This window comes from Panulirus ornatus, chromosome 48 (assembly GCF_036320965.1).
Source record: "Panulirus ornatus isolate Po-2019 chromosome 48, ASM3632096v1, whole genome shotgun sequence".
Taxonomy (NCBI): domain Eukaryota; kingdom Metazoa; phylum Arthropoda; class Malacostraca; order Decapoda; family Palinuridae; genus Panulirus; species Panulirus ornatus.
In genome coordinates this window covers 27,016,809-27,044,377 of record NC_092271.1, presented here as the reverse complement: position 1 = coordinate 27,044,377, position 27,569 = coordinate 27,016,809, and the positions used below count along the sequence as shown (strand labels likewise).

At 45.5% G+C, this 27,569-nt stretch overlaps 1 protein-coding gene across 5 annotated transcripts in view; it reads left to right on the top strand.

Annotated features, from left to right (window-relative positions):
• Nucleotides 1-27,569, top strand: part of LOC139763899 (uncharacterized) — a 350,136-nt gene that overhangs the window by 294,355 nt on the left and 28,212 nt on the right. The window contains exon 1 of one of the 5 annotated variants that reach the window (XM_071690315.1): nt 12,843-13,445. The exons of 3 other annotated variants lie outside the window; for them this stretch is intronic. In XM_071690315.1, the coding sequence (XP_071546416.1) occupies nt 13,443-13,445 (3 nt within the window). In that variant the 5' untranslated portion in view covers nt 12,843-13,442. Of the gene's footprint in view, nt 1-12,842; nt 13,446-21,608; nt 21,741-27,569 lie in introns of those variants that run through there. One more of the 5 variants, XM_071690312.1, reaches the window with a different exon arrangement.

Here is a 27,569-nt window from a genome sequence, read left to right as displayed (position 1 = left end):
CGTTGAACGTACAATAGGCGGGTGTTGTACCGTCATAAATATCCAGGTATATCCTTACCATCGAACATTACGTATGCCTGACGCAGGGGGGGCGACCGACTGCAGAGAAGACGCTCATACATCATACGGGAGATTACGAGCTGGCTTGTTTCATACGGGACCGGTTTACTCCGAGTTACTATCATCCGGGCTTAACGAGATTAATGAGTCGTTTAATTGTAGGTACTACTGCTGTTACGCCGTGGTGGGTCGTTTTGATTAATGTTGGGGGGGTGGGGGGGTCAGGAAGAGTTCAACGCCTGGCAGGATGGGGTCAGGATTCTCATTCTCTCCTGCTGCAGTATATCTATCTGTCTATCTCCGTCTGCCTGTCTATCTCTGTACCTGTATGTTTATATACATGCGTGAGCGAATGAGGCCTTTTCTTCGTCAGACCCGCGCGCTACCTCTTTAATGCGGGAAATGGCGAGCAACTATAAATTAAGATATATGAATTACACACAGATATATAAATCATATATTGATATATAATTGAACAGACGGACGATGACAAACGCACAGATGAATTGAGTCCGTGTGGCACAGGTCACGAGGTGTCTGTTTGTCCAGTGATTCCCACTGTGTGTGTGTGTGTGTGTGTGTGTGTGTGTGTGTGTGTGTGTGTGTGTGTGTGTGCGTGTGTGTGTGTGTAATTTCTGTGTATTTGGTCCATATTTAAGGAAGTCTATAAGCAATGCATGTGTGGCATCAGTTGTTGTAATGCTTTGATTCTTGAGTTCCTTCATGTAATATGTATTTACAAGCTACACAAGCACTTTAATATGAATGTCATTTGTGTATTTATGGTGTGAGGTGGGCAGGTGTACTCCAGGTGTACTCCCCTCACCCTGAAGGTCTTCGGCTCGCCTTCATCACGTACCCACCACCACCTTCCTAAAATAACTTTGTGTCAGGAATTCTAGACATTAAACTTCATCTCACTCGGGGAAGTAGAGAGAGAGAGAGAGAGAGAGAGAGAGAGAGAGAGAGAGAGAGAGAGAGAGAGAGAGAGAGAGAGAGAGAGAGAGAGAGTACTTATGGGTACCCGTAATGAGATTTTTTTATCTGGCTGGGCTATGCGCGTAGAGTTCACCGCATATGCTCGCGAGCGGTCACCTAGCCAGTCAGTTACCACCAATAACCACTGTTACTTACCAAGTGACTCTTTTGATGTCAGCCTACACTGTGGTGTTGCCGGGTCGCATCTCGATTGCCTCTGCCAACTCCGTGACGAGTGAGACCTGCGAGGCGAGGGAGTGTAAAACTTCAGCTTCTAGAAGGAAAATTACGGACGCCATATCTTGCTGCAACCTTCTACCCTCTTCTCCTGTTGCTTCTGTTCTCCCACTCTCCACATCCCTCTCCTTCCTCCTCCTCCTTCTACCCCTCCTCCTCTTTCTTCTACCCCTCCCTTCCTCCTCCTCCTTCTCACCCTCTACCTCCCATTATCTTCTTGAAAATGTATCCATCGTCGCCTTGTCCCACCACCTCCCGACAGTCCTGCCTCCTGTGCACCGTTTCCTAGGAAAGTCACAGATGGTGGGTGGATGGGTGGGTTCGGTCTCTCCTGTGGCAGGCAGGCAGGCAGGCAGCGGAGGGTCTTAATAAGTACAGTGGAATGCACAAAAAAACTAAGCCGGGGCTCCTTTTCATGACCGTCGCTTCCCAGTTATTACAGGGATAGGCACAGATGACGTATTTATGCCCCGTAAAGACTCTCGCTGGGGAAAAAGAGAAAGGCCATGTTGGCGGCCTTCTCTTTCCCTCGAGATCAACGGCATCCGACGACGGCGGGAGGGGGAGAGAGAGGCGCTAGGGCCGGGTGCGAGAAGACGGCCCCCTGTGCCGGATGCGACAGGACGGTCCTCTTTGACCGTTGGGCATGAAGATCTCGGACGCCACAGTGGGTGCGACAGGACGGGCCCTCCTGTGCCGGGTGCGACAGGATGGCCCTCTATGGCCGTCGCTCCTGAGGAACTCGGACGACACCCGTGGAGGGTGCGACAGGACGGTCCTCTCTATGCCCGTCGCACCTGAGGATCTTGGACACCCGTGGTGGGTGCGATACAACGCCCCCCCCCCTCCCTCCCCTCCTCAGTGTCCGTCGCACCTGAGGAACTCGGGCAGTCACGGTGGGAAGGAGGATGCGAGACGTGTCATAAAGAGGGTGCGGTCCGTCTTTCAAGTTGACCTCCCCTCCATGCATCAAAACACACCACAATTCTCACGCGGAGAAAAGCACATAAAATGGCAAAGCCACACACACACACACACACACACACACACACACACACACACACCTGTATTTCCTCGGGGTCGCTAGTCTACACCCTCCGTCTGGACGTAACCCGGCGACAGTTGCCATAAAACGCCTTCCGTTTCCACATACCTTGAGACAGCTGCAGTAGAACACCTGACACTTCCACATGATGTGCCATACGTGCCACAGGACACCTTCCACAACCACGTAATTTGCGATAGATTCACTCGTCAGCTGAATCTCACCCACCCAGAGGTATTCGACCCTCATAATCAGTCCTTTGTAAAGAAACAGGAGGAACTGGTTTATATATACCACTCGTGTCTTCAAGTAAGGTGGGTTGTAACGGTGATGTGAGTGAGTGTGAGTGTGTGTGTGTGTGTGTGTGTGTGTGTGTGTGTGTGTGTGTGTGTGTGTGTAGGAGAATTTGGCCAGTTGTCAGAACTGTCGGGGACTGACCCCTGGCTGGACAGGTGAAGCCGTTTCATCGCTCCCAATCCAAATGTCAGTGGATGTAAAGGGAAAAATTTCTTGTTATCTAAAGTCGATATTTTTTTCGTATGTTATTAGTTGCATGTTCGTAAATCTTTTTCTTCTCTCTATAGTTTGCTTTTCATCTCTCTCTCTCTCTCTCTCTCTCTCTCTCTCTCTCTCTCTCTCTCTCTCTCTCTCTCTCTCTCTCTCTCTCTCTCTCTCTCTCTGCCCCGCGGACCAAATCCCAGTTACCTTTATTGCCCACCAATATACTCATATGGCCCACCTTGCCTCCCCCCCCCCCCACCCTCCCCACCACCTGCCTCAAACCACCTCTTTTATTATGCTTCGCTGGATTCTTGCGGTCGGCCATTTCCATTACTTGGCAAGAGCCTCTACCCAAAGATCTTCTTTTATGACAGAGGACATTTTCCTTTTTTTCTTTTTCATTTTCCCTTTTTTTTTACTCTCCCCCGATAACTTCACCTAGTGGGTGTTGGTTCTTAATCTTCCCGGAGTTAACACGTTGCTTCATACAGCTCAATTAACATGATTTAAGCATTTTGTTATTCGTTTCGTGGAAGGTTTTATTTACACTGAGTTCATTTGCCATCATAATTTTTTCTCTTTATTTTGGCTTTATTGATGTGCATAAAGGGAGTTCAGTGTCGTTATTCATTCCCATTCTTTATTAGTAATTAGTTTTATTGGTGGGGAAGAAAGGCTAATTTAACAGCTTAATCATCTATTGGTGTTAGATATACCCTAAATATACCTTCACATTCCTTCTCCAATGCAACTACCGTTCCATCAGTTCTCTTTTCGTCTTCTTTTCCGCTGCCGTTTCATCAGTGTCTGCTCTCCCTCCTCCTCCCCACCAAGAGCCATTCCGCCAGTCCCTCTTCCTCCTCTTCATTTCTCAAGCCTTTTTTTTTTTTCTCTTCCTTCTGCACCAGGACCTCCCTGCAATATTGTTGTGGCTGTGGTTTTCGTCAGGGTTGGCCCTAAGGTCATGCGGGGTGGTAGGCAATGTATGCAGGATCACGCGCCCGCCAAGCTGGCCCGGGCTTTTTATCGGCGTCTCATAATTACACCAGTCTCGTTACGCTGAACTTAGCCATTTCTTCTTACTATGACATGTGAGGTGGAATGTCTCAGATGCGTGTTTAACGTATCTTGGAATGCATAATTGGGGTTTATTTATTTACACACGAGTGTTGTAGAGGGGGAGCGGACGTTGCGACAGCTGGAGGGGGCGTCCGTGCGTCCGAATCGCCTTCCTCGTGTTAATCAAGGACCGAGCGTCCCTCACATATCCCCCTCCCACCCCGCTCTCGTCATTCAAGTACATATATAGCATCAGAGCATAACACATCCCCTGTCATCATGCCCAGTTACCCAGTCCGCCGACGCCCGCCACCCGCCGCCGACACGGGCTCGTAATTTCTACACGCCCACGGCGGTGACACGCCCATTTCCAGCCAGCAACGCCATGTCGCCTTTTACAAACACACAACAACAAAAAAGAATGGCTTGCTTCCCCTCCAAGCACTCTTGTTATATTGGTTAGTGTGGCCTCGCCAAGCTGTCGCTGGGCCACGCAGGTGTGACGCTTGGCAAATTTTTTTTCCTCTCTCTCTCTCTCTCTCTCTCTCTCTCTCTCTCTCTCTCTCTCTCTCTCTCTCTCTCTCTCTCTCTCTCTCTCTCTCTCTCTCTCTCTCTCTCCTCGTCTTGTCGGACAAGAGAGAGAGAAAAAAAAAATGGACCATTAGCTCCTAACTCTTTCGCGCTTCGTTTCTCGGGAATCGATTATCCGAGTCATTTGCCATTCCAGCGCAGAGCACAGGAATCAGTGGTAACAGGTCTTGACATCAAACATCTGGTAAGAGCAAGTTTGCTCGGTGTTTTCTGAGGTTGGAGCCTTACCTTTTTGGAAGGCGATACACATTTCTTTCTTCCTTCAAGTTTTTTCCTTTTTTTTTCTTTTTTTACAAATGGTGTCTCGCTAAACGTGTTTACTTACACCTTGGGTTATGTACTGGCTACGGTTCCCGATCTGGTTAGTAATGTTGATTTCGTTATGTTACATATATGTGATCAAACATGGGAGATGTGAATGTGACTGGTACCTCAAGCACGGCGGTACGACCTTTCAACACGACGGTACGACCTTTCAGCACGACGGTACGACCTATCTGCACGACGGTACGACCTTTCAGCACGACGGTACGACCTTTCAGCACGACGGTACGACCTATCTGCACGACGGTACGACCTATCAGCACGACGGTACGACCTATCTGACGACGGTGCGACCTTTCAGCACGACGGTACGACCACTACGTATTGTCGCGTGATCTTTGACCTGATTCTTTAAGGCCGCGATGCTATCATACCCATGAGTCGTACCATCCTGTTCAAGGGTCGTGTCATCCTTAACCAAAAGGTCGTACCGTCCTAATTAAAGGTTGTACCTACCTAATGAAGGCGTTAATTCGTCTATACATCTACGAGTTTATGATAAGTGCAAGTGAATCTAACCCACGTCTCTCGTTACTACAACAGCACATAGATGGATAAATGAATAACAGGGACATGCAGGTCTCAGTGACCTTTCCACTCCGACCTTTATTACTCGCCTGGTGTGGTAACACTGGTCGGGGAAGGAAATCAAAAGTATGTGCTCTGGCAACACTGCTCTGGGCGATATTTCATCCTATTTGTGTTGTCTTGTTTACGTTTTTGAGGTTTTGTTTATCCTCGCCGACGTGAGCGACGTTGTTGCTGTTGTTTTTCTTATTTTTGAACTTGCCATCGCACACACACACACACACACACACACACACACACACACACACACACACACACACACACACACACACACACACACACACACACACACACACACACACACACACACGCACATTACCTGTTTAGTGTTTATACACTTCTACACTTCAGGACCAGATACTGTATCTGAATATTCGATTGTCCACAGGTTAGAGACCATTTCTAGCCACCTCTCTCTCTCTCTCTCTCTCTCTCTCTCTCTCTCTCTCTCTCTCTCTCTCTCTCTCTCTCTCTCTCTCACACAAAGTCGCCCGACCAAACTTTTCGACCTGATCGAAATATACTGGAGCTGCGGTAACAGATTCTGCCTGGACACCTGCATGCCACACTACAGGTGTGTGTGTGTGTGTGTGTGTGTGTGTGTGTGTGTGTGTGTGTGTGTGTTTCGATAGTCTGACACCTGTGGTTTTGCGCACATGTGTTCTCCGTGAATAGCAAACACAACTTACCCTGTTTGGGCTGTGAGCGCCAAGTCCAGCGACGAAGAAGACCCCGGTGTCTTGGGTTTGGTGTTAAAAGGCTGAGGTTATGAAGTTCCTGTTACTACAGTATGCAAATAAGGATTCTGTTTTCTATTTTAGGAGGGTTGATAATAGAGAGAGAGAGAGAGAGAGAGAGAGAGAGAGAGAGAGAGAGAGAGAGAGAGAGAGAGAGAGAGAGAGAGACTGCTGCCTGTTAGATGCATGTGCGCATGCATAAATAAATATGCAAATAGATAGGCGCTTAGACACAGAGACAGAATGAAGAATAGGTTCTCTTATGCGGACGAACAGATGCATACACACACACACACACACACACACACACACACACACACACACACATTGCCCCTCGGAAAGTCGCGCCAGCACAGTGTTAGCGTAGAGAAGAACAAGAACAGCGTGGGTCTTGGAGACACGTTGCGGTAAATGAGCATATTCGTCTCTCGTTTACTTCATTCCCTCCTTTCCTATAAGTCGTCACACTCAAGTGGTTTAAGTCGTCGTACACGAGACGTAAAGTCGTATGTGTCGTATGTGAAGTGTTAAGTTGTACTCGGGGGTTAAGTCGTGCTTAAAGGGTTAAGTCGTCGTACTACATGGATCAGGTCGTTGTGCCAAGGTCGTACGGTCGTCCAGCTTCAGTGGTTAAACCTTCGTGTTCAGAGGGTTTAAAAAAAACATGGGAGATATCTATCAATAGACAGTATATCTACAGCACCACATGTTCAGTTCCCGGCTGTTACTGGGCAGTGGTGCGTTCCACGGTCCTGGTGGGATGGCCTTCGTCCCTCACAGGAATGAACCAGTCAGGTGCATATGTTGCCACGTACACTACTCGCTCGTTCGCCATCATCATCGTCCCCACCATCACCATTCGCCATCATCATCGTCCCCACCATCACCGTTCGCCATCATCATCGTCCCCACCATCACCATTCGCCATCATCATCGTCCCCACCATCACCGTTCGCCATCATCATCGTCCCCACCATCACCACCGCCAGTCCCCATCACCACCACCCTCACTATCGCCACCATTTGGTATGGCTCGGCAGGCGTAGCGGAGGGCATCATCCCACCATACATGTTCCATCATGATCGGAGCCATAGCCCCACTACCCTCCCATAGACGCGACGCCACAGCTTACCCCTCCTTTGACCGTCAATAAGGAGGGAGGGTATTCCAGCCCATTATATTCCCGTGTTTCGGCCCTACCCGCTCCTGTCTCAATGCACTGATGATGACCGATGATATTTTGTGATTAATGATTAATCAACGTGATTAACAGCGGATGGGTTCCATCAGGAACTCCCTCGTTCAGGTCAGTAAGCCATTCTCTCAACAATTACAACTTTTAATATATAGGACGCTACCTCTCACAAGATAGTAAACAGTTTCTTACAGTCATATGTTTGTGTCTCCTCAAACACGTGTTTCCTTCACCAGAAACACCAGTAATCCCACACCTAGCTCGGTGCGGACCACGGTAAATCCATCAAAGCGAGGCCAATCCCGCTAATCCCGCTTGTGTCTTCAGTGTAGCCAAGGAGGCCCAAAATGCGTACCGTGTTTCCCACGCTTAGTCTTGTTGATAAACAGAGAAGGTGGTGGACTCAGTGGGATCCATTCTCTTCGCTCTTTACCTTTTTGTTGCCACACGCAAAAAGCCCTCAGCGACATATCTCTGTATTCGGGTTATGAGTTAACACACCCGTGAGCGGGACGAGTTCGACCCAAGGGCTTGATCGCCTCAGCTCGGACCAGGTACCCTTAAGGGGTCAGGTCAGAGGACAGTCCATCACACCCAAGGGTCGTACTGTCGCGTTCAAGGGTCGTAACGTCGTACTCACGGGGTCGCAACGCCATATTCAGGTGGTAAACTAACGCATGTGTTTCTCTTATCCTGAACACATGTTATACTCGGCTTAATAAAGCGAGTCTGCCTTTGGGACATGGCAACAATCGCTTCCGCTGTGTTGCATGTGGCTCAGCAATGAATCTCTCTCTCTCTCTCTCTCTCTCTCTCTCTCTCTCTCTCTCTCTCTCTCTCTCTCTCTCTCTCTCTCTCATTCTCCTTGGAAAACAAATCTATTTCCATCTTTCTATCAATGTATTTCTTTATCTGTTTCTTTCTGTCTACGTATCTGTCTGTCTGTATACCTACCTCTCAAATTTCTCCCTCCACCTCTTCCATCCATCCCCCCCCCCCCTTGACCACTCCTTCAACGCCTCCCCGTCCCTTCTCCCCCATTTCAACCCCCTCCTCCTTACCATCCAATCCCCGGCCCCAACCCTCCCTCCCTCCTTCTCTCCCTATCTGCCCCCCCAACCCCACCTACTCCTAGCAGACAAGATTTAACCTGTGGACGCCGGCATGTGCGCGTGGGCGGCTAGGTGTGTGTGTGTGTGTGTGTGTGTGTGTGTGTGTGTGTGTGTGTGTGTGTGTGTGTGAGTACCATGTCTTTGCTCCAAAATGTGTATATAAATACACACACACCAGCCTAAACCTGGTATCCAATCATCAACCATCCCCCTAAGGTGAGGATAAACAGCTGGGATTGGCTTTGGGCCGACAGCTACGTCCACGATCGAACCCATGCAGGCCCGAGGTGATTCATGGCCAGTATTACTGATAATTAAATCACAAAGGCCTATGTGTGTGTGTGTGTGTGTGTGTGTGTGTGTGTGTGTGTGTGTGTGTGTGTGTGTGGGCACACTTCAATCCTATCAAACTGACGTTTAGTAGGTTTCAAACCTTCTCTTACATCGCCCAAAACCGCTTGACACAATGAAGGGTGTTGCCTCCACCTTTCGCCTTTTGTCTTTCATTCTTCTTTCACGCAGTTCCCTTTGTCTTACTTAATTTCCCTCAGTTACAATGTATCATCCAAAGCCTCAACATGCATCGTATAGTCTTGCCTTTGAATCTTTGCAAGGAAAGATCTCAGTATTTAATTACCCTTTTTTCCTGCATTTTCTTTTTCTCCTTTAATCCCCAGACGCTTTCTTTATTGCCTTTCCTTGCGTCTGCTCTTCCTGTCTGTCTGTATGCAGCAGCTCCGTTTAAATCATAATTTCTGTCTTGCTCTGTGTTGTTACGCACCATTTTCTCTTTTTCCACCGACATTTCCCCACCATTCCGTTTTCTTCTTCCCCATTTTCTCTTCTTCCTCCGACATTCCCTTCATCCATTTTCTTCTCTTCCTGCGTCCGCCGTCAGTCCTCTCCTGCAGGGTGGTCGGACTGGACACCACACATTCCAAAGTTGCTTGGGAGGAAATTCCAGTACCCCCGAATTATGTGGTGGAACAATTTGTACCATAGTTTATAGCACTTTAATCCTCCACCCAGTCTCCTCCCCCACTGCTTAATGGGAGTCCCTCCTAATATTTAATAAATGTTGATTCTTAATGAGGAATTAGGTACAATACATTCCCATATTTTCTAGTCGTATCAGTTAAGGTAATTTGATTTGATTGTTTTATCACATGAGTCAAGAGCCAACACACACACACACTCTCTCTCTCTCTCTCTCTCTCTCTCTCTCTCTCTCTCTCTCTCTCTCTCTCTCTCTCTCTCTACATATATATATATATATATATATATATATATATATATATATATATATATATATATATATATATATATGTATATATAGTGACTGTCCTAAATGACCATCCAACCTGCTGTTTTTAATGTATTCCCCGACACATGTGTTATTTTTGAAGGTTCCTTCCCACTACCTGTCCATTTCCTGTGCGGCATTTACACGCAGATTCCTGAGGAGTCTTCGTATCACCGCCCCACAAGCAGAACCAGCACCTGGAGGCACAGGTGCAACGGAATGCAAGCAACTCCACCTACAAACACCACCCAACACCCACAAGTTAACAAGTCACCAACCACAAGTACGGTCTGACCGGCCGCGTTGGTTGGCTGGCAGGCAGGCAGGCAGGCCCGTCTGTGCCCTTGGGGTGTGTGAGGTGAGGTTTCCACAAGCAGGTTGGACTGAGGTTGCCGGCTTATACTCTGCTGACCACATGATGAAGCAGTCCCACTTTGCTCGGCTTCCTCTTGGCTCCTGAGTCCTGCCCTGTGATTGGCTGCTCCTCCACGAGAGTCCTGGGTCGCCATTGGCTGTAATTCTTTATGGATCCTGGCATATTATTGAAGGTTCATTCGGGAGGGGGAGTGGGGCGGGGGTGGGGTAGGTGTTCGGCCCACCATCGGTTGGTGTGATGTGTGTGTGTGTGTTATTATATAGGGTTCACCTTGGAGAGTCCTTTATTCAATGGATCTAATGGTTATGAACGGGTGGAGACACCGTTCAGCCGGAAACCATACCCCAAAGCCAAATACATAAACCACAAGAATAGATTCTTGAGGATCTATCTGTCTCGCCATTCGCTAATGTGGTTCGGCATCCCGGCCTCCCTATTGGCTAGACAACACACACAACTTCATACGCTATGGGGTACTGTGATTTCCCGGCTTCCTAATGGTCAGTGATTAGTGCCGAAGTTGGCTCTTATTGGCTGAGGTCCTTCATCCTTTGAGTGGGCAGTCTTTGAAGAACATTACCTTGATAACAGTTTCCTCCCCACGAATAAGATTCTATCAAAGCCAATTGGTTTATAAAAATATCATTGCCATGGGCTAACCTGATCACCAGCCACTGCATTGGCATGGATGTATGAGTAAATGCGAATTGATATTGGTTTAGATTAAAAAAACGATAATAGAATGACTTCGGAGTCGGTGTTTCAAAAACCATGAAAAATGGGTACCAACTTTCCTTCTTTGCTCAGTCGAAGTTTGTAAAGTCAAGATGATCCGTAAGTGATGGTTTGCCGTCCTGATAGACATTTCCTCTTGGCGGTCTCCACTGGGTTAATGATAGGTGTTGTCCCCCCCCTTTTTTTTCATTCTTTTTGTGGGTAGGTGAACCCCAAGTCATGATGCATATTAACTCCGTACATTTTGTATTTTCGGAGGTAATAACGTGATGTGATCCACATTCACACGCGTCTGCGTAACTGTTGGTTTTCTTATGGGCTGATTGGTATCTGAAGTGTATTTATAACACACACGTCATGTTAATTGGTTTCTCAAGGGCACACACGTGTGCATCCAATCGCATACATCCACACACACACACACACACACACACACACACACACATATATATATATATATATATATATATATATATATATATATATATATATATACACGCAATTTTTGCAACTCTCAGATTTCATTTACTTATAGATGTTTACATGAATGTATTCTGGGACCATCGTACGGCACATGTACTGCTTTATATATATATATATATATATATATATATATATATATATATATATATATATATATAGAGAGAGAGAGAGAGAGAGAGAGAGAGAGAGAGAGAGAGAGTCCCCCATGACTAGATTCTGCCAATATGGCAGGGCCTGCTCATGTCATGATAGCCACCCACCCGCAGAACACCAGATGGGACACTTCCTTAACCTCTTCATTATAACAGCCAGCCTCCCGCCTGCAGTGCACTCCACCCACACACACACACAAGAAAAAAAAGAATAAAAGGATAAGAGACGCCACCGAGGGTGCGCCACGCGTTCGCCTCTCGAGACTCCACACACTCTTCTGTCCCGCGAAACTGAGCAGTGTATGAGAGAGGGTCGGACCAGTCTCGTTACACTACAGGTTCAGTCCAAGGTTGTGATGACGATCCGTGTTTAGTGGAGTGGGTTATGGCTGACCCTGAAACTCACCACCCCCGATGAATAAACATCATGTTTGTCAACAATCACGATAAACAACATGTTCGTCAACAATCACAGTAAGATTTCTTCATCTAACACTGAAAATCATTGACACGGAGCAGTGTTATCTGTTTTTATAAGTGTGTTTGTGAGAACAACGTACCGATTTGTTGGCTTTTGTTGTCTTGTACTGAACAGAAGTGCAAGTGCTTCACTGCAAGTCAACACTGTTTCATAACTCAAAAACTCTCGAATCATTAAACTATGGCAAATGGGAACCAAAATCCTACACATAATCGAGTACCTCGAAAGACCATTGCATTAAGGTGAAGACAACAAGCAAGTAGGAAAGTCAATATCAGTTAGAAAGTAAAAAAAAAAAAAGAAAATGTAGCATTGGTACAAAGTTTATCCTCGCGAGATGTTATGCAACACCAGACGAGAGCAGCTAGCAACTTCATTCTGGAATCTCTCACCGCGCGGCGGCCAACAAGAGTGGTTGTAGCAACTCCTGGAAGTTTGGCGAGAAATTGCACTACCAGCGACTCCTGCCAACTGCCTTCCATAATCTTAAGTGACTTGCCGTAGCCGTGTTTGCGCCTGTTGTATATGTATTCTTACATCTGACAAGAATCAACAACTATCGGTCTTTAAGCAAGAATCAGTATCATACATAAAACATACAACGAAGTACGAAAAAAAGAAAATATTGGTTTCCTTGCGTTTGATGACCAAAGTAACTTCTAACCTGTTGAAATCTCTCATTGTTTTTATCTACGGGCTTCGCTTGCTTACAAAACTGGCTGTTTTCTTACCAGGAGATAACGCCTCGCAAGAACTCACTTGGTAGGTTAATCGGTTAATAAGAGCGTATATGTATTGTGATGGTTGATAATTAATGAAGAAGAACGTCAGGGTTTAGTGGCAGCCGTCACACACCAGCACGGAACGGCTCGGCACCCGCGCAGACTAGTGAGCGCAGGCGAGTCTACACGACTCGAGAGTCGAGACGCTCCCCTGCCTCAGTTCGATCACGACTGGCGAGGCAGATGGACGTGCTGCGCTCTGCTCCGTGAGCTTACTAGCAAAATTTTCACGGCAGTTGGATGGTCAGAGCCTCTGTCCTGTCGATTGGTGGTCACTTTGGTGTGTGATAGTGGAAAATAAACAAACCATCGCAGCGGTCCAGTGTTTAGCAATAACAACGAAGTGTTTTTTTTTTATTATAATTGGTGATATGGATATTACTGGGGAAGCCTCTTTACTTATCGATCGGAAACCAAAGATTTTTTAAGTATTTATCGAGTGTATCCAGTCAGTGAGACTTAGAAATAAGAACTTCGTTCCCTGCCACATCTTTAGGTAAAACTTGGCAGACCTATAAGAAAAAAAAAAAAGATATCAAAATTATCTACATTTGAGTGTCTTTGGGACTTGGCGTTCGTGTAGGTGTTCGTCTGGAATTGTCTTCATGGCTGGATGGTGAGAATTAGCTTCCTCCGGATTCCAGTACTCCGGACAACGGATTAAAACCACTATCGGATTTCCCGGAAAACTCCTGTTTAACAATGGTAAGTTTCAAAATGTTCAGAAACGTTTAGACAGTTAACTTTTTAATAGTTTCAAAGAAACATAGCTTTAGTCAGTTGTTCGGAGAAACCTTTTATGAATAATTTTCAAACTTCTGTAAACTCAGGTAAGTCATCATTTAGTATGTATTTATATTGGTAAGTATATAAATTTAACGCCTAATATCCAGGTAGTGATCTTAACTAGTTAAGATCCACGAACGGTGAGTCATGCTTAAAAACTTTTTATATATAGCTTAAGATTATAAGTAATATTATCATCAAATCTAAGTATTTCTCTTTTTGTTTCATTTCATATTTTAGGCACTTGTTTCTTGTGCTAAATTATATGTCTGCCTTGTGTCAACGAAGATAAGGACGTGGACAGAGTTGCACCGGTTGTTGGAGCCTTGAGCACCTGTGAGAGTGTTCAACACCTGCAATGGGACAGGTGTTCCACGCGTGCCGCGGCTGATTGTGTTCATATCTGTTTGTTCGTGAACACCTGTGGCTCGCTGCACTTGTTATAATAATTGCTCATTTCTTTTTTTCTTTTGTGACTTGCTGTTGGTATTAATCTTACAAACATGTCATTGGGTGTTTGTGACCCAGTTGTCCATCACTGGTATATGCATAATTTATGTGAATGATTAATGATATATCGATAAGGACAACGCTGTTGTAGTAGAATATCTCTATATCCCCGATATGGTCGAAGTCGACCAGATCATTAGTTTCATGTTTGTTAAATTGAGTTTGACGAACTTTTCGTGAATAATTGTAATTCTGTTCGTCATAAGTGGGTTTATCGTGGGAAAATTTGCGAGAGCTGTTAAAAGTGATGGATAGGATATGGTAATTCATGCTAATGGCAAGACATGGGTTACCCGCTCTGTGACATGGTCACAGTGGGCATCGTTGAAGGAATCATACGCCGCTCTTGACCATTGTATTTTAAGAATTCTGCTGTGAATGCTCGGGAGAAATGGAGGGAAGTTAACTAGGTGTGTTACGTGTATTTCGGAATAGAAATGTAAAACACGTGTTTTGTGAAGGGAATTACACTGATGTCATTATAATTCCCTGAACTATTAATTTCGTATCAGATGAAGCTCACACGTTTGCCTTCTTCGATGATAGTTTACTGTGGTTCAAGATATTTTACGTGTGATGAAAGATTGGTGGTTAAACGAAATTATTGCTGGCTGGTTCCAGTTCCGTACCCATTATCATAGTTTGGATCTCGATGCATTCTAGGATGTCCCAGTGGTAGCATACATAAATATGGAATATACGTATACACTCCAAAACAATCTCATGCACCTTTCAATACCTGAAAGTCCCCCTCCCCAGCACGTAGCTACGGTCTTATGATTTCTTATATCTTGGATCTCGCACTGCACGCTTCGTCTGCCACATTACCAGTTCTATGAACTGAACTTACGACAGAACAAGTTCCAATATATATATATATATATATATATATATATATATATATATATATATATATATATATATATATATTATGTGTGTGACTTTTCCCTTTTTACCGATGGTCAGTAGAATTGGTATAAAAGTACCGAGTGAAAATACGCTTGGCAGAATTTAAGAGAAATATTTCGAAATATCGTCAACGTAAAGGTGCGCTCCAGAGATACGCTTTGTTTTCATCCCAATTTAACTATTTACTGTGCATTTCTCTATTTTGGCCACACTATTTAGATGTTTTAGAATATGGTGTTTGCAATATCAGGGAGGTAATAAGACCTTGTTGCAAAGATCGCATCAGCATGGGTGACGGTCATATAAAGTTTGATTTGAGGACAGAGTTGTTTAGATGCTAGTTGCGAAGTGTACAGGGTGAGCTGGGTTACATTATATAGATATTGAAGTTGTGTCTATCGGTAAGACCGTATAATTAAGTGCTAGGAACTAGCAGGGAGTTGCAAATCAGGATTGTAAGCGTTGTCATGCGCTGTAGAGTCAGTATTTTGTTGGTAATATAGTTGAGGGCCTGTACAAGGAAAAGCTCGATGATAACGACTAGGTTGTCTTCACAGGCTCCTCTTAAAAGTGGAAAGTCTAAGCCAAACAAACATTGTTGCTTTTATGATCAGTCAGTCTGTCTGAGGCCACAGCCATTTCAAGTTTCTCATATTCATGTCGGCTCCTTCAGAATGCATGCGTTATCCTGCAGAGTGTACAGAAAACCCTAGAAATTTTTAGGAGTAGCATTATGAGTGAGTAAAGTCTGTGGTGCTACGGGAGGTGGACTCGAGATACGAGCTAGTAAAAACCCGTAGAGTTAGGTCACTTGGTGCTCTAAGCATTATGGTAAGAGTTCATAGTTAAGTTAGAGCAGCCTGGCAAAGCATAACCTAGCAGTGCTTTGTAGATATAAGCTTTATGGTTATGAGAGTTGCTAGAGCTATGTAGAACGCGGGTAGTAGTAGAGAGCCTTGGGAGATCACGGGTGTTGCGGGAGAAGGAGCACGCTGTCTGGTCGAGACAAGTCTCCCTTTGTTCACGCTGGAGAGGGACAGCCTACCTCTCCTCCTCCTTCAACCGTACACTCCTTTATCCTAGCTCCTTGACAGGCGGTATTTGATGGTGCTTATTAGATCTGCTTGTGAAGGTCTGCAGGCATATCATGGTCAAGATAATACGTATTGAACGCGTAGGTATAACAGCAGCTTCGTCGTCTGTTGTTCTTGCTTAGGTTATACAGCCTTGTGTATATTTGTTTTTGTATCGTAAGTTACGCGGGAACGTTGATTGCACTGTGTAGAATGCATTGTCACCTGCAGGATTATACGTTGTGATATATGGTACCGAAAACGGTGTATTTGATTTAATTTTTTTTTTTCAAATGAGATGACGCGCCATTATTTACGAAGAGTTTGTTGTCGGGTAGGAATTACCATCTTTATTTTTGTCTTGCACTGATTACGTGGTTCAGAAGTCAAGTCTTTCAACTGCATGATTCATTATGGCTAAAGGATAGAGCTTAAGCCACAAGCATTAAGGTTCCGTATTACTGATTCTCTGTGTGTGAATGAAGTCGAACTTTGGTTTTAAAAGAAATACCGCCAGTTGTAATTGGTGTACTATTAGTAGAAGTTGGATTGTGGTTATTTACGTTAAGAACAGTGTCCCGGTACCACCTTGGGTTTTACTGTCATGTAAGCAGACCGTGTGTATTGGTCGATTTCCTCCTCAGCTGTGAGTAGTGCAGGCAAGCAGGTTTGGGCCGAGCTCCAATGATATGTGTGTGTGTGTGTGTGTGTGTGTGTGTTATGAACAGCTCTTGGAATACTGGTGCTGTGATAACATTTCCGGTGGTGCTGGTGGCGCCACTGGGAGCGGAAGGCCAGTCAGTGGCTCCTCGTGGAAATGTTATTATACATCGTTTCCGCTCTGCCCGCCCTTGTGGAGAAGGATTAAATGTCATACGCTTTATTGTGGGATGTTGTTACGCTGAAGCTCTGCCACGCTGAAACGAGGTGATGCTTGGAGGAATTATGTATAGACCCCCCCCCCCCCCGGACTATCGTTATGTGATTTATACAGTCTGAGATCAGGCATAGAACAGGGTATTTTTAACTCTTAAAAGCTCGAAGATGAGGTTAAAAGTTTATGTGATGTCACGGAAATAGAGAAGTTGAGTAGACAGATAAACCAAATATTGAGAACTACAAATTAACGTAATGGCTGCCTCTACTTGGAAGCTGCTGTCTTACGAAAAGTATCGTATGCGTGTGTGTGTTTCGTACCTTGCTCGAAGAACTGGTGTTTCCAGGAATAGATTTATTCTTAAAAGCCGGGGAAGTTAGGGACAACGTCGTTTGTTGTGGTTGTGGCGGGTATCGGGGGTAGTTGAGGTTGCCCCAGTGGTGGCGGAAACAGGTGTTGAGCCAGAGGTTCGCTGTTAAGACATGTACACGGAGCCGCTATACCTGTTCTCCATTGATGAGCGGCCAGCACCTCACCTGTTGCTGATGGAGCGGCTGACATGTGCTGGCAATGAGGGAGTCTGTCAAGAGATAATGAATATAGTGGCAGGGGCGGACTAGCCTCTGCCTCTCCTCCCCCTCCTCCCCCCGTCATACACCTTTCTCACAGTCCTTCCCGATTCCCCCCTTCCCCCACCTTATCCCTCCCACACCCCCTGTTTCTCTCCTGCCCCCTCTCCTCTCACCCCCACCCCCCCCTACAGTGTCCACTCACATCCTCCACTCCCCACCATCCCTTTCCCCCCCTCCTTGTCTCCCTCACCTCCCCACCAATTTGTCTACACACATTGTGTGTGTGTGTATATATATATATATATATATATATATATATATATATATATATATATATATATATATATATATATATATACATACTCATTCCCCAGCGTACGATAGAACCTTCTTATCATTGTTTATCAGAGATGTGTAATGTATACACATGTATCGTTTTACTTTTTGAGTATGGCAACATTAGCCTACGAGCGAGGGATTGTTTGTTAAGGTTGCTTTAATATATTTTTCAATACATTCATTGAATTCTTCGTACTTCATGTGTACATATGTACATACCCGTTTTCTGTAGTGCGCACACGCTAAGTGTACATCAATATGTACATAGTGTCTGGATAAGTATTGACTCCCTTTTATACGCACACAAGAGAAATATTCCAGATACAAGTCGTGTAGGGAGAGAAATAATCACCGATATGAAAATCTGTTGTATCTTGTGCGCTCGACTCAATATAATCTTATCTTAAATGGTCTGAGGATTCGCGCCTCACTTTCCAGCGTTCGAGATAATATCCATTCACACACACACCACCCTCTATCCCCATTCATTTTCACAGTCGCACAATGTGAAGGCTCCTTATCTTCGCTTATATCGTTTTCCCTCTTCAGAATTATTTTTTTTTTATAGCTTTGACATCTGTAGTTCAATGTTGGATCATTTGTTTGTTACCCTTGTTTAGCTCGTCGGTCTGTATATGTTTTGGGGGTTCACGTGAATATCAGGTGCCCACGCGTGGATGTTGGCCTGGAAAAACGATTTGTTGAATTGGTCATCGAGGTACTGGTTGCGGTACAGTAGCATTTAAAAAGGTGTTTAAGGGACTATATGACACCGTTTTCAAACCTGTACGACCTACATGAGTCTAATGGCCTGACTGTTGACCTGACCTTTAAAAGGTCAGGTCAAGGTCTAACACCATCATAGAGACGGGCCGAACCATCGTACTCTCAAGGGGTTGAAAATATTTTTTTTTTTTTTGACCCAAATAATGACCTGGTTAAGCCCTCCCTCCCTCCAAAGGCTCCGTATCAACCGTGCAGTACTCGTGTATACACACGTATGCGTCCGTCAACTCCTTTATTTTTCTGTCCGTGTTTACGTACCGTTACTACTCGGCCATTAACCTAAATAACAGCTGTGTGTGTGTAGTTTGGCTTGAGTAGTGGTACTTAATGTTCAACCTGGGCCAGTGACGTGCGTCTCTCGTGCCTCCCTCACGTCGCTCCACCATGGAGAGGGATCTCAATGAAGTAGTCTGTTAGGTAGGTATCCAGCTGTGCTGCTAGTAATGGCCTCTTAGATCGTCTCGTCTCCGTTGATGCATTGAGTCTGGAGCCACGGGTAAGTTAGGAAAGTCCCTTGTCTTGCGGTACAACTCGAAACTTGAGATGGCGTGAGTAAGATGGATGGAATTATTACAGATTTGCCATGGATATGCCCTGGAGTACGGAGGTTGTGTGTGTGTGTGTGTGTGTGTGTGTGTGTGTGTGTCGGCCTGGGTGCGTGCGTGCGTGCGTGTGTTAAGGGTTGACACGCTGGGTAGAAGCGCCACTCCGAGCGGATCGCTCAGGTAGCTTGTGGAGGGTCGCCACTTCCAGGGGATTTAATTGCTGGTTGAGGGCTTGGCGGACCCCCTTTTTGCAGTTCCAGCGAGTTTAGGATACCCTCCCATGGCCTGTCATGTATTGTGTTTGCCCGTGGTAGTTGTGACTTTGCTTAAGGTCAATAAAAAGTGTAAGAAACTCCCCCTTAAGAAAGACGTAATCGGCATTCCCCCCCGTATGTAGTGAGGCGTCTGCAGGTAACGCCCCTACCTGCTCGCTGGCTCTCACCAGTTCCAAATATTTTTTTACCTGAAGCTTTTGTCACCACATTTTCCGAGTTATTTCAACTCATTTTCCCTTTGTCTGTGACCCGCAACGCATGTTCTCGCCTCACAGTCTTGCGATACGCCAGAGAAGAAGAAAATTAGCGGTTAAATATGCGTATCTCGTATCTGTCAACAGTGGAGCGAGCTTGTGGGTGGCCTTACCGACCCTTTACCACCCCACCCCCACCCCCCCGTGCCTCCCACATCCCACTCCCCCCCGTCATCCCCCTCCTCCCTCCCTCCCCCCAGCACCTCCCCTGCACTCACCTATTTTGCTGTTTTTGTGTTTACGTGTTATTGTCATTTTGCCGTGTGTTTGTCTGTAGTCGTTGTTAGCTTACGCAAGTAGACCCAAGTTCGTACGATGAATGTCTCCGTGCGAATATGTGCGTCGTGGAACTCTGTCTACGGAGAAAGTTTTTGAATTTGGTCTTGAGAGAGCTACTCTCCTCCTCCTCCTCCTCCCCGCATCACCACCCTCCCTCCCCGTCCCATGCCCCCAAGGCTCCAGCGGACTGCTAGCCTAGCCACCCCACTTGATGTAGCAAGCTGTGTGCCGGACCGTGTTTTCAAGTTAAGAAAATATGCGTGGAAGGGGTCACTCTTGTTACATACCTTTCCATCGTTTTATCAACTGTGGTTTTTTTTCGTGTTCTCCGGGGTGGATGGGATTAAACGGGGCGTGGTTTTAAATAAGCAGACGTGTTGTATTTCTGTTGCGTCCCAGCCGTAATTAATTTCAGGGAAGTGCGTTTACATCCTGAAGGCTGTGGGTCGTCTGTTTAGGTGGATGCATCCTTCGTATGTCGGTTCGAGCGTGTGTTACATGAGTGGTCGAGGGTCTGGAGGAGGACGATGGCCAGTTTTACTGTCTGCGGATTGAGGGATTACTTTCGAACTTTATGACAGTGTTGTTCACTTGCTTGTGATAATGGAACGCAAGGTTCTGTATGCCGGACTCTCCTCGTTTATGTCCTGAAAGGCTAATTCATTAGCACCGTATGTATTCTAAACGAGATTTCCATTTGTGTAGATAGTATGGCTCAGAACTGGACATTAATAAGTGTGTTTGTTCCTCCCGCATCCTTAACAGTATCAGCGGCCACAGCTTCCCCAGGTGGTCCAGGTCGTCCGTGCCTGGATCCTGGCCAGTCGACCTATCCATACCTAGGTACCCTGAGCGCGCCACTTGTTCATGGTACGAAGGCAGGTGTCTCACGCTTCCAGAGCTGCAGTAGCAACACAAACACGCATCGTCTGTCCTACATGCTTTGCTGTTCATTCTGGCAACATTTTGGTCAGCGCACCTACACTCCCAAACTGCCTATGTCAACCAGGTCGCTTTAGATGAAATGGTCAAATTAAGTTAATTGTGGCAGTGGTGTGTAGCGCACCCCGCCCCACGCCCTCACCTCCCCCGCCTGTGTATCCTCCTTGTCTTTCCCCTTGTCACCTCTTACCAGAATTATATCATTGACGTCTTATTACTTCCGTACCTGAGGGTTTTCATGAATTCTAATTGAGTCTGTCAAATCATATGGCTGATATATTGCTTCCCATTTTTTCTTAATCACCAAAGGTAGCCAGGTAAGCGATATTAAGTAAACAGATTGTCTAATTCTTGTACCCGTAGTCCCACTACCCTTTCCAAGTCAACCGCAGACAGGATACTGTTGACCTATTGCGTTCACACATTATTCACCCGTGAGAGGGAGTGTTTATATCCCTTCAGAAAGCCTTAACAATGAAAGATGGAATAAAACTGCCTCAAAACTGACCAGACATCAACAGAGTACAACTCGACCGTCGACAAATAAACCATCAAAAAGGAAGCGTTTCGGCAACTGTTACCATCACCACCAACTTGCTCCCGCTGCGCCGTCACATTATGGATGGCTCCCTTCCCATTTTGTTTCAGCCGCCCGTGTATCGTGTGGCCAATTACCCCGCTGAGCGGTAACTATCACGATAATTGACGAAAACACGTGGGCCCGAGCCAGTGTTAAATGGACCAATCCCCACCGAGTTTACGTCTTAGGACAAGGTTGGCTCGTCGTGGGTCGGGCGACGGTATTGTGCCTATTGTAGTTGGTGTTCTGGTGTTTGTGTGTCGTGCCGAATATGTGAGTTTAAGTGGGTTCATCTGGATTTCTTAGATTTTCTTAACGTGTCCCAGAAAAAAAAAGTGGATAATTCTTGGTATTTTGTTGCAAATTAAGTGAATTCGTATTGATACCAGCGCGAAGTACATGGTGTTAAGTGCTGTCGTACACAGCGTAGTGGGAGGAATGTAAGCCAAGGTACGCGGGCCCTAAAATTGATCATTGTTAGGGTATTACCTCTGTAAGGTGCTACCATGGCCGAGATAGCTCTTTGTGTATGTTTACTTGCCTGTTTGAAAGTACCAGTTAATAATAGTACTATACAGGGAGGGAGTTTTACAATCGTGGCACCACTGTCTCGATGAAATCTTATCATAAAACTTGTTAAACTTAGCTGTATTTTCATTTGGTTATTCCATTCGTCCAGTACCCTTAAACTAGATTTTTTAAACACCTTCTCTACCACGATGATCTTCCAGGCCAAATTCTCGAACAAAAACAAAGCATGGCATTGATACTATTGTTTTTGTATTGATCCCTTTAATTTCATGTTGTGGCCTGTGGTTGCTCTATCAGGGCCTAATTATCGTTCAAAGAACAATTCACTGTCTGCGTCACCAGTGTAGTTTAACAACTTTACATATTTTTTTGTGCAAAAGCACTCCCCAGGACAATAAAATCCTCTTTGAAAATCATGTCTTCCCTAGCATCGATTGTCAAGCCTTTCACGTGTGTCCCAGCCAGTAGACTGGCCATTAGCGACTGTAACAGGTAGTCACGACAAGGGTATAACAGCTTCATCCCTCGGCTGTGACCATCTGTTGTCGTATTGCCGAGAGGCTGGCTCATGAATATTCAGAAGGAGGGGTAGTTTCTCGGGAATGAGCGTGTTGGAGGTATAAATGGTCGTTAGCGTAATTGTGTGAGGGATGAAGCCATTACGCGGTTTTCCTTCAATATCACTTTACTCATTTTGGCGTTGCGTTGGAGGCCCACACACAGAAGGATTGGTTTGAACATTTTCCTGTGGTTTAACGTATGCAAATTTGCTCCAAAGAAATACCTATGGTTCTGCAAAACGTTTCAGCTTGTATGACGTCGGGAAAGTTTAGATCATCTGCTTTTCGTCCCAGTGGTGTTTTAAGATGGTGAGGGGGTTGGGGACATGCTAGGCTCCGCTTGAGCACTACCACCACTGGATCTCACCGTGCAGCACCATCAGCATCAACATACGCAGTGTGGTCGTGTGCGAAATTCGAGGTATCTTTCACAGACAATTAACACTTTATTACTCACACTTATCACTCACTTGCGGGTTAGATATACATATTTACACCTAGCTAGCGTGCGCTGTGGCTGTACCGACCGTGTATGTGTGTGTGTGTGTGTGTATGCCGGCTTTGTCATCATCTGACCGACCTTGGCTTGTGGGGGGAAGGTGGGAGGGGGGACCAAAATATTTAGTCGTTGGCAATTTCGCATTCTGAATACACCGCTGTGTTGCTTTTATGCTTCCGAGTACGTGCTCATTTTCAGCAAAAGCTAAGTTTTTCAGTTGCCGTCAGCGCTTACGTGGGTTTTACATTAGCATTTTATTTAGTGATTATCAGTTAAGCCTTAGAATGACGCTCATAAAAGCAGAACCACGAGGATTTGATGTAGATTTCCAATGTTCCGTCTTTGCGGTAAAATTTGTCACATGACAGTTTTGGGGGATATGTTGTCAGATATATATATATATATATATATATATATATATATATATATATATATATATATATATAGAGAGAGAGAGAGAGAGAGAGAGAGAGAGAGAGAGAGAGAGAGAGAATTGCTCAGGAAACGAGTTACCATCGGGAGTATTCTTGCCTGGCGTCCCCGTAATATATTTTTAAAGAAACCAGGCGTTGTTTGGTCAGCAAACAATGTTTTGCAACACCTGCTATAGCAACAAGCTTTAATGAATTACTTGTGTTGGCGATTGTTTTCATGGGTGGTCTTGTGTATTATCTTCCTAATTATATTTGTAATTTTACAATTTTTTTTTTTTAATGTACGATAAGAAAACATATTTGTGGTGGAGACTGAAGCAAGATAATACTTAGTTTGTTGGTGGGAACTTCCTGGGGTGATTAAACATCATTCTTCAAAATGCAGACTCTTGGAAGTGTGTGTGTGTGTGTGTGTGTGTGTGTTGTTGTGGGATGAGGGGGGGGGGGGGGGGTTCAAACAGGACCCGGCAGCCCTTGTCCGATCGTAGGCTCGTTGGACCATGACCCGCTTCTGGTGAGATTCCTCAAGCAGGGTTGTCAGTGCCGCGCCCACCCCTCGACCAGCCTTGGCAACAAATGGAAGGCTGCGAGAGCGGAAGCGGTCGTTTTCCTGTTCTGTTACAACTGCTCAAAGGAGGTTGATGGAAAGAAACTTCGAATTGCAATAATTTGATAAGGATTTAGGCGGTAACGAAAATAGATTTTAATTTTCCAGATGTATATAGTCTTTAACCATTTTTTTGTTTTGGTTTCATTACGAAGACATTTAATGGATGTCTTATTAAAACGCTCACATGTATGAAATATCCTCTCACCTGTCGGTCTCTACAGTTATGCATCAATCACGCCTTGCATGTAGTACAGTGGTCCAGTCTTGATGTCACACTGAGCACCGCCCTACGTGACTGCTTCCGTACTGTGACACGCGACACACTTCGGGAGGACCCGGCGCCCTTCCTTCTGGTGCTGGTTGTGCGATGACTCGTACGACGTACCCCACACGCGAGACCTTGGCTCTGATGTTTCCTCGCGAGACTCCGTACCTTACTTGGCTGCCAGCGAGACCTGGCCGTGTTTCGTGATCCTCGCAAGAGACTTGGTGGGACGTGCTGGGACGCGCGACCGTACACTTGACCCTCAAGGGACAAGTCAAAGGCCACGTCGCCCATATTCCAGGGTCGTACCACCTTCAGTGCTCAAGGGGCTAAGACCCGAGAGAATGTGTGTGTGTGTGTGTGTGTGTGTCCTCGCGCGACCTGGTGGTGGTGGTGGTGGTGGCCGCTGCGTCGCCGATGCATCGGTTTCCGCCCCTCGTCCTAGTACGACTTCCGTCAGCTGTCCCGTAATTTGGGGATCAACTGAGCTCTATAATTTTCTATGCCATCTTTCCTTTTTTCCCAGCAACCCCAGGACACCTCTCTCTCCCGTCATAAAGATCGTGTTCTGCATGTTCATGTTCGTTGCTCCCACGCGACTGATTGAAAGTGGATCAGTTCCACCTGACGCCTTCGACGGCCGACGCCCTCCCTGACTCCCAGTATATATTTTCTCTCTCTAGTTTGAAAAGGTTTGAACCATCAGTCATCCCCCTTACGTTCCGTTGTGTATGTGTGTGTGTGTGTGTATATATATATATATATATATATATATATATATATATATATATATATATATATATATATTAGATGTAGATGAGAATGTTAATTCAGAGCGAAACGCATGTGTTGTACAGGCTCCTAACTTGTCATGGAGTCTTGTACTCTTACTCAACAATGGTGGGAAAGTAATCGTGAACCCGATGCCCCAATAGTACATTACAGAACGTAGCACACATCACTGCCTTCACTAACGACCCAGATTATCATAAATTATCTTCACTCTGGCTATTTCCCCTTACGGTTATGAGATACAGCTTCAGACTTGTAGCACACATAGAATTTTGTTACTACTACCGGTACAAGGTACTTATAGAAATGATTGCAATATATATATATATATATATATATATATATATATATATATATATATATATATATATATATATATATATATATGGCGTTCTAGCTGCGTCTCTTCGTTGTGTATCAACTGACTTATATTTCTTTCTTGTATATCAACTGATGTGATTATTACACGAAAGTGCACTTGGGAACTTATCGTGCTTCATTTCCACGTGGACTCGTATAGTATTAGCCCAGGGTTTATTTTGGATTTTTTTCATACGGCTTTAGGTTTATATAAACTATTTTTTGTGCTCTCTTCAACAGTAGCCAACATATGACCTTAGAGCTATTGAAGCATGTGGCTGATGGTCCTCTAAGGCTTCCCATAGTTTCTCTGCGGTGACCAGCCACACGAGGATTAACCGTTGTAAGCTTCTTCCAGGCTATCTCTGCGAAGATATGGAACTCTTCGTCCTTTCCCCCCACCTACCCATTTTCTATGGATCATTGGACACCTTAGGAGTTTTGATTGATCTATTCTGTTTCTTAACCTATCTTCCTGTTACCTGTGATAGCATTGATTGAGATAACGTTCAGCCTCTGGAATGTTGGTTACTTTAAAGAAAAACAATGATAGGAATAACGTACAGTTGTCCCTGAACCTAGCAGGACCTGGAGAGGGCCACGTGAACCCCTGGTAGCGTCAGATGGAGTCCCAAGGACCTGCCGCAGAAGCGCTCCAGCAAGTCTGTGAAGGAATCACAAAGCGCGAAGTCTGTGAGGATCTGTGGTAGGGTGGCGTGTGTGGGTGTGTGGGGGCGGGAATCAAAGGTCAGCTCAAAGTCCGTGAGAGTTCGTTTCGGAGTTCTAAGCTTTACGGAAACATATTTTAGCGTAATAGGCGACGAGGGGGGGTTGTATATCAACCGCAAACTTTTTCGCGGCTCCACCGGGGCATGTTAATTATTTCGCAGTGTCATAAGGCACAAATTTTCAACCCCCCCCCCCCTCTCTTTCCCCCCCTCCTCCTCCGCGCCACAGTTTCCTGAATCGTCAATTTGCTCGTATAATGGCGATTTCTCCGCACGGAATACGAACGTTCATTTCCATGATGATATAAATTTGTGCGTTCATTTTCGATAACGAGAAACTCGTCCCCGCGGAACAGCCATGTCATGAAGTGAAATATAAGGAAAAAAGTTTTTTTTTTTTTTTTGGGTCGCCGCTGTCTTCATAACCTTTAAAGTTAACGTTTTGGCTGGGCAATTACTCACACACACACACACACACTGGCGGGTGGGTTGGGATTTGCCATCCTCGTCATGCCTAAGATTCTCTTTGTGTGATTGAAAATGAAATAACAACAGTAGGGTATTTAAATCTTGTCTGAAATACTCGACTCTTTTTCGTGTACTAAGAAGTTTCGACACCCAGTAGGTAGTGTTATTTGAGTGACTTCAAATTTCCCCGCATTTTTACGTGTATTATAAAAGTTCTTTTTTCTTTTTCCTACATCATTGTATGTGTGTGATTACTACGTGTGATTTGTATATATATACCATGTATTTTTCTCTTACGCATACTTGAGCCAGGGTACCCATTTATCGACTAGCCCCGAGGGAGAATGAACACCCGAGTTGGGTGAGGGCCGATTGCCGCGCCCACAGTTCTAACCCATGCAGGCCTGACCCCTAGCGGGCCCGTGCTGACTCAACGCTGATCACTCCACCACGGAGGCCCGTGTATGTGTGAGAATGTACCTATGACGAAACGCCTTGCACTACCATTTTGACATTTGTACATCTATGCCGAGTGATCATTCTCGTGCGTCCCCGCTCCATGCCCATACGTTCCTCCTGATCCTCCACCATCGTAGGGGAATTCCTCTTCACCCCCCACCCCCCAACCACCCCTTTACTCCCTTCCCATGGAGATCTGATTACCCGACCCAGCTCTGATGTCTGCGAAGGCATTTCTCTCTAATTATTTCGTTGGAATAATCGTCGTCTGATTGAGGAGGGGGCGGGCGGGGGGATGATAATTGGTGAATGGGGTGGAGGGATTGGTTAGTAGGGGGTGGGTGGGTAGGGGGGAGAAACAGGGGTCTATGGTTTAACTTCCTCCTTCCCTTTTGT